At 36.9% G+C, this 14,015-nt stretch overlaps 2 protein-coding genes across 2 annotated transcripts; both read left to right on the top strand.

The window, feature by feature from the left end:
• The first annotated feature begins 708 nt into the window (after nucleotides 1-708).
• LOC149741828 (uncharacterized) lies at nucleotides 709-6,681 on the top strand. Its single transcript, XM_089890305.1, has 3 exons — nucleotides 709-1,759; nucleotides 3,705-3,886; nucleotides 5,512-6,681. Exons 1-3 carry the CDS (start codon nucleotides 1,024-1,026, stop codon nucleotides 6,193-6,195), a joined length of 1,602 nt encoding a protein of 533 aa, XP_089746431.1. The 5' UTR covers nucleotides 709-1,023; the 3' UTR covers nucleotides 6,196-6,681.
• Nucleotides 6,682-11,489: 4,808 nt separating this feature from the next.
• Nucleotides 11,490-13,771, top strand: LOC149741827 (parapinopsin-like). Its single transcript, XM_089890308.1, is given in 9 exon segments — nucleotides 11,490-11,644; nucleotides 11,719-11,963; nucleotides 12,166-12,328; nucleotides 12,404-12,508; nucleotides 12,593-12,816; nucleotides 12,907-13,053; nucleotides 13,108-13,161; nucleotides 13,163-13,198; nucleotides 13,273-13,771. Coding segments are annotated over 9 exon segments (1,173 nt in total). The 5' UTR covers nucleotides 11,490-11,577; the 3' UTR covers nucleotides 13,405-13,771.
• The last annotated feature ends 244 nt before the right edge of the window (nucleotides 13,772-14,015 follow it).

The raw sequence follows: 14,015 nt of genomic DNA, 5'->3' as shown, positions 1-14,015 counted from the left end.
ATGTCCCGCGCTCTCATCACTTTTTTATAAGCACTGTTCGGAAATGCTTATATGGATACTTTATATACACGTATTCAAGACATCAAGAGTATCGGTTTGAACTATCTGAACAAACAAAGAAGCAAACTGTTGTATCAAACCAAAGATCAATAGGTTTTGTTACTTTGTACTTTGTAAAATAAACACCACATGCAAAACAAGGAACAGGTCAAGGAATATTGACCGTTATAAAAAAATACTGTGAGTTAAATTGTTTTTTAAATAGAATAAAATTTAAAATATTACCCCTCGGTGGAAAATAGACCTGCGGTATTTATGCTAAAATTGATATACATAAATTGTTATTAAAGTGTTGTTTATATTATAACTTAGAGTCATCCACATGAAAATAGACCAATACAAATCCTATTGCATTCACAGGATGTAATACGTGCCGTCTGTATAAGGCAGAAACTGGCCCTCTATAGCACCAATTCAGCCATTGTGCAAACATGTAACCAACGTCGATCCCAAACCGACTGTTACGTCAGCGTCCGCTGTAATCCAACCAACAGCCTGCGCGTCTCTTTTTCTCGCCAACAGTTCCAGTTTAGAGACCAGTGTGATCCACGCGACAGATTCAGCAGCATATGCCCAGGCTTCCTGGCACAAAATGTAATTTTCTTACTCCGAGTTTTAAAGCTGAGGTTTTTTAATATATAGATTATACATCATTTTGTTTATTTTTTAGTGACAGTGAAACGATTGAAATGGTACATTTGATTAGTTACTCGAGGAATTGGAAGCATATTTTATAATCGTATTAAACCCTTGATACGAGATTTAAATTTAAATTGCAAAGATTAAATAGTAAAGCCATAAAAGAAAGTTACAGAAGAAACACCTTACTATTTTAATGACTTAAAGAAAAATGCCGAAGTGAGCCGTTTAAGCATCATATGTTCATTGGGTATGCTTTAAATTTCAGGGAAGCAACGTTTTGATTGTCTAAATGTTCCGTTTTAATTGAAATTCAGGTATAATATGATGCAATTTGAAAATCCTGCACCTGCAACATACTCGTCCGCCACTAACGGAATGTCTTCCACTAGTGCATTCTCAACTCATCAACCAACGCCTTTTTATATAGACAATATTCTTGGACCCACACCACCTTCTACAAACGAAGAATCCGGTTCTATGACACCACAAAATAATGTATGCGAACCAGATCACGCGATGTCAACTATTAACTCTGCATCACCAAACAATGGAATCAATTCTTTGATGAACAATCAAGGCGATCTAATGGCATCACATGTTCCATGTATTCCAGAACACGTGTCTATAAACGATGGACATACATTAATACATAACATGCAACCGACAACTTCCACCTACGTTTCCAGTCCTATCAGAAAAGAACAGCCGTTGGGTAACAACTACATTCCTTCCTTGTCTCCATCAATAGACCAGCATTGCGATTCGCCAGGACGGTTATCAGCCATTAATCGACCTCTTATACCTACACCCATTCAAGCAGTTCAACCTCATCACCCAGCTGGTATTTACCCAAACACCTATCCTAGACCTTCTAGGATTTATGAAGGACATACTGGTATCCATCAATCGCCATACACATCAACGTCAATTCAATACAGCAATGGTAGCTATGGTGGACCACCAGGGCCCGTACATTCTGCCGCGCCAGGGCCACTTTATTCATACCAACGACATGATTATCCGAACTGGTTTTTCGATCGCCAGCCATTTAATAAAGGTGAAATACTATTATTCAGGTTAACGTTTTAATTACATATCGGCAGTTTCCTAAAACATAGATATTGTGTGATTATAATACATTTGTTTAAATCATGGATATTGTTATACAAGGATTATACAAAATGGCGGTGTTTTGGCGACACGACATTTACCTTAGTGCTAAAACCATTATAAACTTGAGTAACAGTATTAATGTAAATCGCGTTAGTGTTAAGGGGAATATATTATTAGAACTTTATTTATTAAAGTTCGCAATACTAATACGATTCTAGAATGACTTTTCTTGTTTTGAAATTATACTATGTTAGAGTTGCTATAGCATTCATACTCTAATTCGCAATAAATAAGCTGAGTACTTTACACTACCACCGCAGCGGTTTCGAAATCGCTAGATTAAATTACATAGGAAATGACCCAGCATGGGAATGGTGCATGGAAACTTGTCGCTAATTTATGAGGAAGCGTTCCTCACTCGATCGTATGCGGCTGAGAAGCCAACAAATACTGATGCGTTACCACAAGAATGAAAAACGGCGGACAAGCATCAGAATTTCACTGAACACAGGAGCTGCTATAAAATGTTTAAGATAAACAACTGTATTGATACAATTACCAAGTAACTATTACACGGTGCAAGAAAATCAAAACACGTTTATAAAACTTCAAATATATTGGTAATACCATCACGTGCCTATGATTTATAAAAAAAAATAATTTGATTTTAAAAACAACAGTGAAACAAACGTTATACGTTTCAAATAAGAGGTTCGTTTTAAAATCCCTGAACGCTTGGGTCCTATATATTTCCGATTGCAATAAAACCTTTATATAAAGCATATATAGTAGGATGGGGAAGATAGTACACCATTTCATTCTATTTTCTCGTCCCACTTGGTAGCAAACAAAGAACATTGAAAGAACTATAAAAGCTTATCCCCCCGACTCCCACAGACCGGTGATAAGCGTTTAAAACACGATCAGAGTATTTGGATATTATCTGCTTAATGTGTCCCGTCTCCCCACCCTACTATAGTTTACACAACGGGTATGTCGAACTAATTTATGGGTGGTTGCTAATTTGTGAAAGTTTTGCTGCACATTTAATAGCTTTTAATTGCACAATTTGGTAAAACCTGTTACACATTGACACGTACAGTATATGGCCGTATTACTTACACGAGATTCCATTGTTCATTATCCGCCCATTTAAGGCAGCAATAACACACATCTCTTCGCAAATATTGAACCATCATTGAAGCGCAATTAAGCCGCAATACTAACTTGTTTAAAACAATCAACGAATGTTTGTATACTGACCCTTAGTTTGTTTAAAAAGTAAAACTTTTTGCCACATTTTAATATCTTGTGTAACATATTAAATTAGTTTGATCACACATAACGAAACTTGTTTAAATTATTGACTTGGCCAACATTTCGTAAAACAAGTTTGAAACTAGTGGATTGTCAAAGTTTTATTTCTAATATTTGGTTGGAAGTTGTATAAATAAAACAGCAACATTCCAATTGTATGTTAAACGTATGGTTCAAATTTATAAACGAGTAAATATAGTTTAATTCTTCGAACCGATATCTATCGAATGTTGTGAAATCGAAATACTTTGGTTATATTCACTGGATATGGCTTAAATAGTAAACATATTCGCCAACCATTGAGAATGTTCAACAGATTAACCCAGACGCGACAAACAAACGGTGGCGCCCATTCATTCCTAAGTCAACTTCATATTCGCCAGATACAATGTTTCTTATCGTAATAATCGTGTAATGCTATTTGTCACCACTCTTAAGTATACTCACTGCTTCCAACATAAAAAGGGTTAGTTATATAAGTTAGTTTGTGTGTTTATTCCACCTACCTTGTTATGTGTTTATTTCACTACCAAGACTTTAAACTTTCTAAAGAAGTTTATTATTATTTCCAGTTAGTCGTCCTATGATATGGGGATCATTTGTACATCGCACCATGCACAAACGAAAAGGTGGACAAGTTAGATTTTCAAACGACCAAACAGCTGAACTGGAGAAGAAGTTTGATGGACAAAAGTATTTATCTCCCCCCGAACGAAAAAAGCTGGCGAAGACACTTCAGCTATCAGAGCGTCAGGTATATGGAATGATACAGTTGTTTCGAGAACAGCAATGTAACAAATCGTGTATAGTTTGAATGATTTAGAACTTTAGATGTTTAATACGATATATTTTTAAATATATTTTATTACACACCGGATCCAAATTATAAAAAGGTTGTACAATTCACATCCAAATTTCCCATAATTGCGTGACATAAGTTGGCAGGCTGCAAACAGCAATACTTTCCCGCGCAAAATAATCCGAGGTAACAGCAATATGCCACCCCGGGCCAAGCGAACAGTGTTGAAACAGGAACAGGATGTCACGTGACCTCGTGCCTCCACGCTGCTTAATCCAGTGTACTAAAGTTTTATAACCGGAGTATTGGAAATTGCGAGTAACACACTTTATGATAAATAAACACGAGTCGGTCGTTCAAATCGTAAGAGTAATTTTATACACACGGCAAAACAAAGCAGTTTTGTTCAAAACCGTTCCATTTTGTAACTGCGACGATGGCACAGGAAATTTTAAATTAATTGACAGGATGCCGTTCATTTTAATTAACAAGGCCAACATGTGATGTTTACACTCACCACAAACTAAATTCTAGGGTTTCACTCTTATAGGAATTATATATATGACCAACTCAGATGTAGAATTAATAGCGATTTCTACTATTCAGTGGTTAAATAGCATTCTTTCCCAACGTTTCGTTAAATTCCTGGAAGGAGATGCAATAGATAAATTCGTGCATGCCTATTCAAAACATATAGAACAATATCGTTAGATTCTTTATTAGTCAATCGAAGGCGTGAGTTTAAACTCGAGCTTATATCAAAAACATGGTAATGCTGCTTATTAAATGTCATTCGCAAGCATTTATATCCTATGATTAAACTTGTGAATGTAATTGTTGGTCAGAAACAGAATGTTGTTTTAATAAGCATAATAGACAATACACACAAAAGTCCGTATATTTCAAATCCTTCATGACTATTAATCTACATTATTTAATAATAATGTACTTCTACTTGATTGCAGGACAATTTTCAACTCTTATTAAGCCATACCCGGTTTATTATTTTTTTTCAAGTCTGAGAACCGAAGCTTACCTAGTTTATTACTTTTAATACATCTATACTACCGGAAAAAACAACTTTTTTTATGACGCAACATGGACCAGAAGCGAGGTAATGACACAACCGATAAATCAACCTCACATCGCGCGGCCAGGTCGAGCTGAGCTAAAACTGTTTTTCGTGCAATGTTGCGACGTCCCGATGCTGTGATTTCTTGCTAGCTAAATCGGGAGTCGTACTGCAGACGGGAAACAACGTGTCCGGTTTTCAACCATCCAATGAGAGTCGCGTGTTTTGCAGCTCGCCTCGACCCGCAGTGGTATATAGATTGGGCATGCTGTGTTTGAAAAACAGGAAGCCAACAAAGGCCACATAGTGCATTGGCAAGTTGCTTGGCACGCGATGGGTTCCGGTGAAATGAAACGACCATTTTTACAACCATACATTTATAACGATTTACTACTATTTATGCACAGGTTAATGATGTAAATATATTGCTTTAGTATAATTCATTCATAATAATGGAAGTTCAAACATGTTACAAGCGTTATATTCATGTGCCTTTAATTTAATACAGGTAAAAACATGGTTTCAAAATCGGCGGGCAAAATGGCGTCGACTAAAACAAGATGGTCACGAGGAAGAGAAGGACGCGGAAGAAAAAACAGCAAACAAGTCAAAAAGTGATGGTGGTTTTGGAGAAGAAAATGACAATACTTGCGAAAAAGACGAATATGACGAACCCGATAAAGAGAGTAAAAGTGTCGATAATGAACAAAACAATATTCCAAATGAAACTACTGTAAATGGATTACCAGAGACAGAAAATAAGGATAAACTAAACAATAGTGATTTGAATGATTACAGGTTAGAATCAAAGAATGGCTTCGAATCTGACCCAACCCTACAAATAAGTAACTTTCACGCACCAGATGCCACAAACTCAACAAGATCTTTTAATTCAACTACAATCTCCAATACATTTCTTCGAGGTTCCACCATAGATCAAGTGTCATCAAATTATTATCCTGTGCAGAGTCACCATTATCATAACCAAACCTCGACTTACCATTCACATCAAGAATACGCGCCCTCGATCGTGACACCTCAGCTCCCTCAGCCACTCCCTCCTCAACACCAATCACACCCGTATGAAACTTATGGTTCAGTGCAGCAACAAACCAGCCCGCATATGAGTCTTCCTGCTTCATCTCGTGTATCGTTTGCTATCAGTTTGCCGTACCAACCACCTTCTCAGTAACTCTTTATATCGACACCGAACGAACAGGAATTCGTAACACCAAGAATTTCATCAAAAACTTTTCCCAGTTCTTGGTTGAACGACCAAGAAACTATTTACACGGGAAACACTACATATAAGCAGTAAAACATTACGGACATTTCTTTTGGTGTATCAATTGCATTTTTGTGATACTTAAAAAACACCTTATCGAATCAATGTAACTACCTGCTTACCACCATGAAAGTTATGTGTACAAACAATATGACGAATCTAGATAGTATAACACCGTAAGTAAAATACATTGGGAGTCTGTATCAAATTAGTATCATATATACCTGTTTTATAAAATGCAAATACTTCTGCACAAATAGGTCATTTATTTACTATTCAATGAGTGCTGTATTTCCGAGACACCGGAATGGTGCTGAATTTGTTCAAGTTGTGCGGAAATTATTCTCTTTTAGAACGTTTGTGACAAGTATAAATAAATCACAAGAAAGTAAAGTTTGTTTCATTGCTAATCATGACAATATACTTTGAATATGTGTTGTAGGTTGCAGAAGTGGTTCAGATAAGTATATAACCCAAAAAGTGCGGTTTACTGGTGCCAAAAAGTGGTATCTGTAATATAGTAGAGTGGAAAAAGATGGGACACTTAATCGCATATTGCTCAGTATTTCCAAATTCAAATTGTATGATTCTTTTGGGGTATAATACCACGAATTGGTACTATGATTTTTTTAATATTGACTACAATTCCCGGCTTATTCTCTGTGTTTTAGAATTTGTAAAATTACACCTGTTGGGCGAATTTCTCATATATGTTTTATTACATATTGTTTAAATTGCAGTCAATACTTCACATCTTTTATCACTAATTAGATATTTACCCCTGCCTATTTTTCTCTTATACAGTAGGATGGGGAAAATAGAAAACAGTAGATTTTGAACAGGTAAAAAAATGCGAAATAGTAAGGTGCTATTTTGAATGTTGCAAAAAAAATACTAAAGCCGATAAATAGGTTAACTACAAGTTGCAGAATACTGCTGATGTAAATATATTTCAATTAGGTGTCCCATCTTCCACCACATTGTAGTTTTGTATGTTTTCATTACAAAACTTTTAAAGGTTTGCGTTTAATTTAATAATTTATACCTCAGGGGGTTATTCAACTACAAGATACTGATATATAATAAAAAGATAATATTTAAAAACATATTCGAAATTCAGTCATTTGCATTTGGAGATGTTTTATGAGAAGTATAACTTGTCCGAAAAACATAGTAGTAATACCCAATTTGTGACAAAAATGTATATACCTTATTAATAGCTACTATTGATTTTCTGTTATTGCAAGTTCATATACATTTGTAGGATACAATCACAGAAATAAAAAATAATAGAACGCGCATCTCTAATGTCGGCAAAGGAGAGAGGTGATACATTCGCTCTCTTTCGCGGGTCGTTCCCGTTTACTATTGTAGTCAATAAAATCGACGGCGTTTATTTAGTGTTTCTTGATTTTTAGACTTAATTTAAAGTTTATAGTGTAAAACAACTATTTTCTAATATGTATTTATTTCTAACAAACCGTTTGTTTAAAATTTTTAATTAAGTTTATTAAATTATTAAATTTCCTAAACAAGTGGTAAACTGTAAGCATTAACTTACTAAATAACTAAACTGGCCAAATAAACTTGAATAGCTGGTGTATGTGTGAAATAAACAGCTAAAACCTTTCAAAAATACTGTGCGCCTATCTTTTACAATGGAGACGAAGCGAAATGGGGACGGAGTTGGCGGTCACGTGAATAGAAAAAAGAATATATCACGGTTTTGGGCAGTTGCGCGTTCTACTCTTTTTTATTTCTGTGGATACAATATTTATCCATTGATGTTCGAACAAAACCCACCGTCTTTTAAACAATATCCATTGTTATACAGTTGATGTAATGTAGGTAACATGTTACAAACTATAGCAGTATAAGGCAAGGAAAAAATGTTCAAACTTGATTTTCAAAGCGTACAGTATTATTTCGAATTATTTACGTGTATTCCTAATAATAAGTACACCTAATAATCAAAATTAACAATGATTTTAAACTGTCCCATCTTATCCTGTGTTTTATCGAATTTGTAAAATTCTATCTGTTGTGCGAATTGCTAAATAACTCCCCGTGTGTTTTATTATATTTTTTTGAATTGTTTTCAATTAATAAAGAAATGATGGTACTAATTCGTGGTATTACCCAAAAACCGTCATCTATTTTGATTTTGAAAATATGTGGCAACATGTGCTTAAGTGTCCCATCTTCCCCCATTGTATATCAGTTTTTATAACGAAATCAAAACGTTTTTTTTTAGTTTATAATACAAAATCAAACTGTGTAAATAGTATTCTACAACTTTAGTTACCGAAATGAACCGGCTGTGCTGATTTTTTGCCATGTTAAAGATGAAATGTATATTAAACATTTTTTATAAACATTTGCAACTATACAGTCCAGCAGAATTGTACAAAATAATGGTCAAGTTATGGGATTTGAGGTAAAATCATGTAATTTGGTACACTTATAGAACTGGACATGCTTATTATTTTTAAACTCAGACCCATCTCGAAATCTCTTTTTCTAACGTCATGATGACGTCATCAAAATTCCAAGAGAAATTTTCGCACTTTTGTTATGGAGGTTGAACGCATTTTATTACGTGGCGTTGATGTTGACTATTTATATTTACGTTTTAAAATTGTTCACATCTTTTAATTGTTACCCATTTTTAATTCAAACTTTTCCGTCATATCATTATAAACTGACTTTTACGATATTGTACTAGTTCTAAGTTAGCTGTTCGAGGCCACACAAAGCGGGCCACAAAGCCCGCGCTAGCTACGGCATTCCACGGGACGCCGACACAGCAGGTTCACAGCAGGCTTACAACCGAAGGCGATCGCCCAGTCCGGTACAGCTCCACACCCCGCTTCGTGCCACGGCCCGACCGACCCACCCGCTAGAGCCAATCCTTTCCCCGTAGTTATGGATCCAGTTTGCCGACTTTCCTTATCCACATTGCTGTTCTATCGGTCAGAGGCTATATTGCCTTTGAGACCTGCCGCAGATATGGGTATGACCTTGCACGACAAATACACCACCTTCCTCGGATTTTTACGGGCCGACGCGGGCTCTCGGGACAGCACAAGAGACGTGCTGCTTTACTGGCCGCATGTCCCTATCTCCAAGCAAACCGACTCCAGGGTTGCCGTTCCTTACTACGAACAGAGAACTCTTCCTGGAATCACGCCAACGTTTCCGAGTTCGCTTGCGTAACTGCACTAAGGCGCCGAAGCGCCAATGTCGATTCGGGAATATTAACCCAATTCCTTCTTGGTCCGCTGGGGCTTCAGACGGCCTTCGTCAATTCCTAAAGGTCGACTGACCCATGTTCTACTGCTGTTCACATGAAACCCTTATCCACTTCAACCCTCAAAGTTCCCATTTAAATATTTGCTACTACGCCACCAAGATCTGCACTAACGGCTGTTCCACCGGGCTTGCGCCCTAGGCTTCGACGCGCTCCGCCGTGGCCCTCGTATACTTGTCGCGGGCTATCGTCGGCGCCTATACCACCGGTTGGGTATAGACACGACACTTTAGCGCCATCCATTTTCAGGGCTGATTGATTCGGCAGGTGAGTTGTTACGCTACTGTTTTCAGCCAGGGTCCCAACTTGCGGGCTCTCGCTCGACCTCGCCAACAGCCCGGAGAAAATCGGCCGGTCATGCGCCGGCGTTCCTTTTTATTTCGGATTTCGTAAAGCCCTGCAGCTCGCCCACATGTTAGATTCCTTGGTCCGTGTTTCCAGTCGGACCGGGACGTAGCCGACTTTAGCCGCGAACCCGCAGCGCCTCGCGATAGAGCACCCGACCGAAATCGCGCCGAACCGGTACAGGTCGCGTCCCGCGAGGTTCTCCCGCATCACGCCCGATCGGCTGAGTCTTTACCTCACGCCAGAGTAGCGTTGCTGGAATGTGCTGACAGCTGCTTACCTGGTTGTGCATTGCTGGGGCCAGTGACGAGCTTCCAAATCCAAACAACTGGGGTTGGCAAACATCTGCAGATGGGTTTGTTCCTTTCTGGGCAAATCTATCGGAAATACCCTCAACATTCAGAGAACTAATTAAATGTGAATGCAATCCAGAAAAAGGTTGCTATGGTCGATGCAATTGTGTTCAATCAGAGCTTTAATGCGCAGCGCTTTGCAAAAGCAACGCAGAGACTGCGACAGACTAGGGACATTGTCATTATCTTTTGTTTTATTTATTGTTCTATATATGACAGTTTGCTTCATTGTTATTTTATGCTTGTCTCCCTAAAAATGCGAATAAAAGCCAAAATTTATGTTATGACATTACAACACATTAGCATTAGATTTGTTCTGTTGATTTGTATATAGTACAGTGGGAGAAGACGGGACGCCTTTACATATTATTCAAATATCATGTTCGTGGTATAACCAACCAACAACGGCCCCTGGGAGTCATTAGAATATGGTTTAATAATTAGAATGTTTTTGTTTACAATAAAATGGGACGAAAAAATTTATATAAAAAAGTGTCCCATCGTCTTCCCCACTCTACTATACATTTATTAACGGTCCTTACAGGACAACCGCAAACCTTTTTTCTCAACACTTAACGATTTTAAAGGTAAAACTAGCAAAAATCTTTTTTTTATTAAAATATTGGGAGTTCATAAAAATAAAATTAAAATAATCTCGTCTGACTAAGTGTCCCACCTTTTCCACTCTACCATATCTGGTAACACGCAAGCTTCACGAGATATGTGAAACAGCAGTACGGTACGACCGCAACGCGTAGATACAACTAGTTTTTCAATTGCCCTTTATTGGAACAAAATTCTGTGTCTCCTTTTTACACGACACACGGCGTCGATCCGTGTATATTGTGTTGGGATGACACAAATACATACCCTATATTCAAAAAGCAATTTGGATAAGTTCGGCAATACCCGCCATGCATTTTAATAGGTCCTTACACCGTTACTTCACTTCTAGGATGTCTGTTTAAAAAATAAATTTTAAGATTACGACTGAGAGGGGTATAAATGGGAATTTTATTTCTAAATTTCCAAAAAATCGTTTGTAACAGAAGGTACTATTATTTTCTAAATAATCCAAGTGATTGTCATTGAATCGCATTTCACGAGACAGCCATATGTTTGTCTTCATTTTATCGATTCATTTTCATTCCATGATTGCGTTTTTAATCTTCAACCCTCGATAATATGACAATCACCATTCAAAAAATTGCTTTATAAAAGGCACTAATACAGTGTTAAACGCACATAAACCATTATTTAGCAGGAAATAAACGCAGCATTATGAATCAGTGGTTGGAAACCATTATGAATGAAAGGAAGTTCGAAATTGTGAACAGCTCGCTACAGGGTATGTGTATTATAGCGAAAGTTGTTACAATAAAAAAACTAAAAGTAATAGTTTAATTAATTTTACTATTCAAGGTTTGTTAAAACCGGATTCACTGGGTATGGATCATGACGTAACACCAACTGTTGACTTGACTGACGGAGTTCCACAATGTAAAGATCTTAACCCTTACGTACTAAAAGGAGATGGTTGGGTGCCTCAACATATAAGTCGGGCCAATCGTTCAACGTATAGTTTCCTTTGTGTTTACATGACATTTGTCTTTCTGCTGTCTTGTTCTCTCAACATCCTTGTTATAGTGGCCACTTTGAAAAACAAGGTAAGTCTCCGTTTACTTTGAATACTTCAAACAAATATAGAAGACACAGGTTGAATCAGTTGGTCAGGAAATAATTGTATTATTCTTGCATGTACATAATAAGAACTGTTTCTTAAATTTATAATTGTCATGTTCACACTTTTAGTCCGACTGTTTTATGAAATGAGAAAAAAATGTCCACGTTTATGTCACCAAACTACAGGTTCTTCGTCAGCCTCTGAATTACATTATTGTGAACCTAGCAGTTGTCGATCTTCTAAGTGGTTTCGTTGGCGGGTTTATTAGCATTGCTGCTAACGGTGCGGGATATTTTTTCTGGGGGAAGACAATGTGCCAGATTGAAGGATATTTTGTTTCAAATTTTGGTAGGTGCTTTATTTATACGCTAAGGCTAATATGTATGATTAGTTAAACGCTACAATTTGTTTTATACTTCACAGGTGTGACTGGTTTGCTCTCAATTGCTGTAATGGCATTTGAAAGATATTTCGTAATTTGCAAACCATTTGGGCCCGTTCGCTTTGAGGAGAAACATTCAATTTTTGGTACCAAACTGTTTCAAAATACTAATTAAGCAAAAACTTGACTTAACGAAGGACGACGTTAGTTTCTATGAAATATTTTAACAGGCATCGTTATAACATGGGTCTGGTCGATGTTTTGGAACACACCACCTCTTATTTTTTGGGATGGCTACGACACTGAGGGTTTGGGAACCAGTTGTGCACCAAACTGGTTTGTCAAAGAAAAACGGGAACGGCTGTTTATAATCTTATATTTTGTCTTTTGCTTTGTTATCCCTCTGGCAGTTATTATGATATGTTACGGAAAGCTTATTCTCACTCTAAGACAGGTAACAAAAATTGATCTTTAGTGGTGGTAAAAACACACAATTTTACAAAGACCTAATGCAGTATCATAAACCGTTACTTTTAAAATTCAGATCGCCAAGGAAAGTTCCCTGAGTGGAGGAACAAGTCCCGAAGGTGAAGTCACCAAGATGGTGGTTGTTATGGTTACTGCATTTGTATTTTGCTGGTTGCCGTATGCCGCATTTGCCATGTACAACGTTGTCAATCCCGAAGCTCAGGTACTTTACAACCAAAGCAATTAATTTGTTAAGCATTTTTCTTTTCTCATGTAGATCGATTACGCGCTTGGTGCTGCACCTGCTTTTTTTGCAAAGACCGCGACGATTTAATAATCCGCTTATCTACATAGGGTTGAACCGACAGGTTGGAATCAGACTATATGTTTTATAGTTGTATTGTTGATCATAGCGAGTGAATTTACATTTTTTACGTTTCAGTTTCGAGATTGCGTAGTGCGAATGATCTTTAATGGTCGCAATCCCTGGGTTGATGAATTGGTTGGCAGTCAAGTCAGTTCAACTGGTTCTCAGTTAACTGCAGTGAGCAGCAACAAAGTTGCACCTGCGTAATATACATGTTAGTAAATATCTTTCCGTTGTACACAGAGTATGTTTTGTAAACATGATATTGTGGGGATGTAAGTTTTTTAATCTAGTACGTACCACCGGTCAATAAATAGTCCCGGCTTTAGCCGATAAGCGATTTTGCCATATCTGCAAAAATGACAGCACAAGAGGATTATACTTATATGACACAAGAGGATTTATACTTATATGCGAAAATAATCCCTGTTTTGTTCGGTAAATTTTGAGCATCACACTAAAAATAAAAGTGATTATCAATCGCTAATAGTAACTATCGATCTTTTTTTTTTAATTCGTGCATAAATATTTTATTGTTCTATATATTCTGAAAATAAAAAGTCTTGACAAATGGTTTATTTGTGATAAAATTATATTCAAAATCTCCTTTTTGTTAAATAATTTACTAAAGTTGAAAAAAAATTTGGTTACTGACTTGTGTTAAAATGGTAAAACAAAAACATCTATAAGCAAACAAGGTTAGCAAAGTATGCAGAGATCTCAGTTAAAGAAACACTATTTGACAGAGTATTGGTTATAACATGACAAACTATTACCATAACATACGGACGAACATGTCGCATTCTCGCCACCGAAGA

The sequence above is a fragment of the Ciona robusta genome, chromosome 1, assembly GCF_009617815.1.
Source record: "Ciona robusta chromosome 1, ASM961781v2".
NCBI lineage: Eukaryota > Metazoa > Chordata > Ascidiacea > Phlebobranchia > Cionidae > Ciona > Ciona robusta.
Note: the sequence above shows the minus strand (reverse complement) of the source record. Positions and strands in the feature narration are given on the sequence as shown.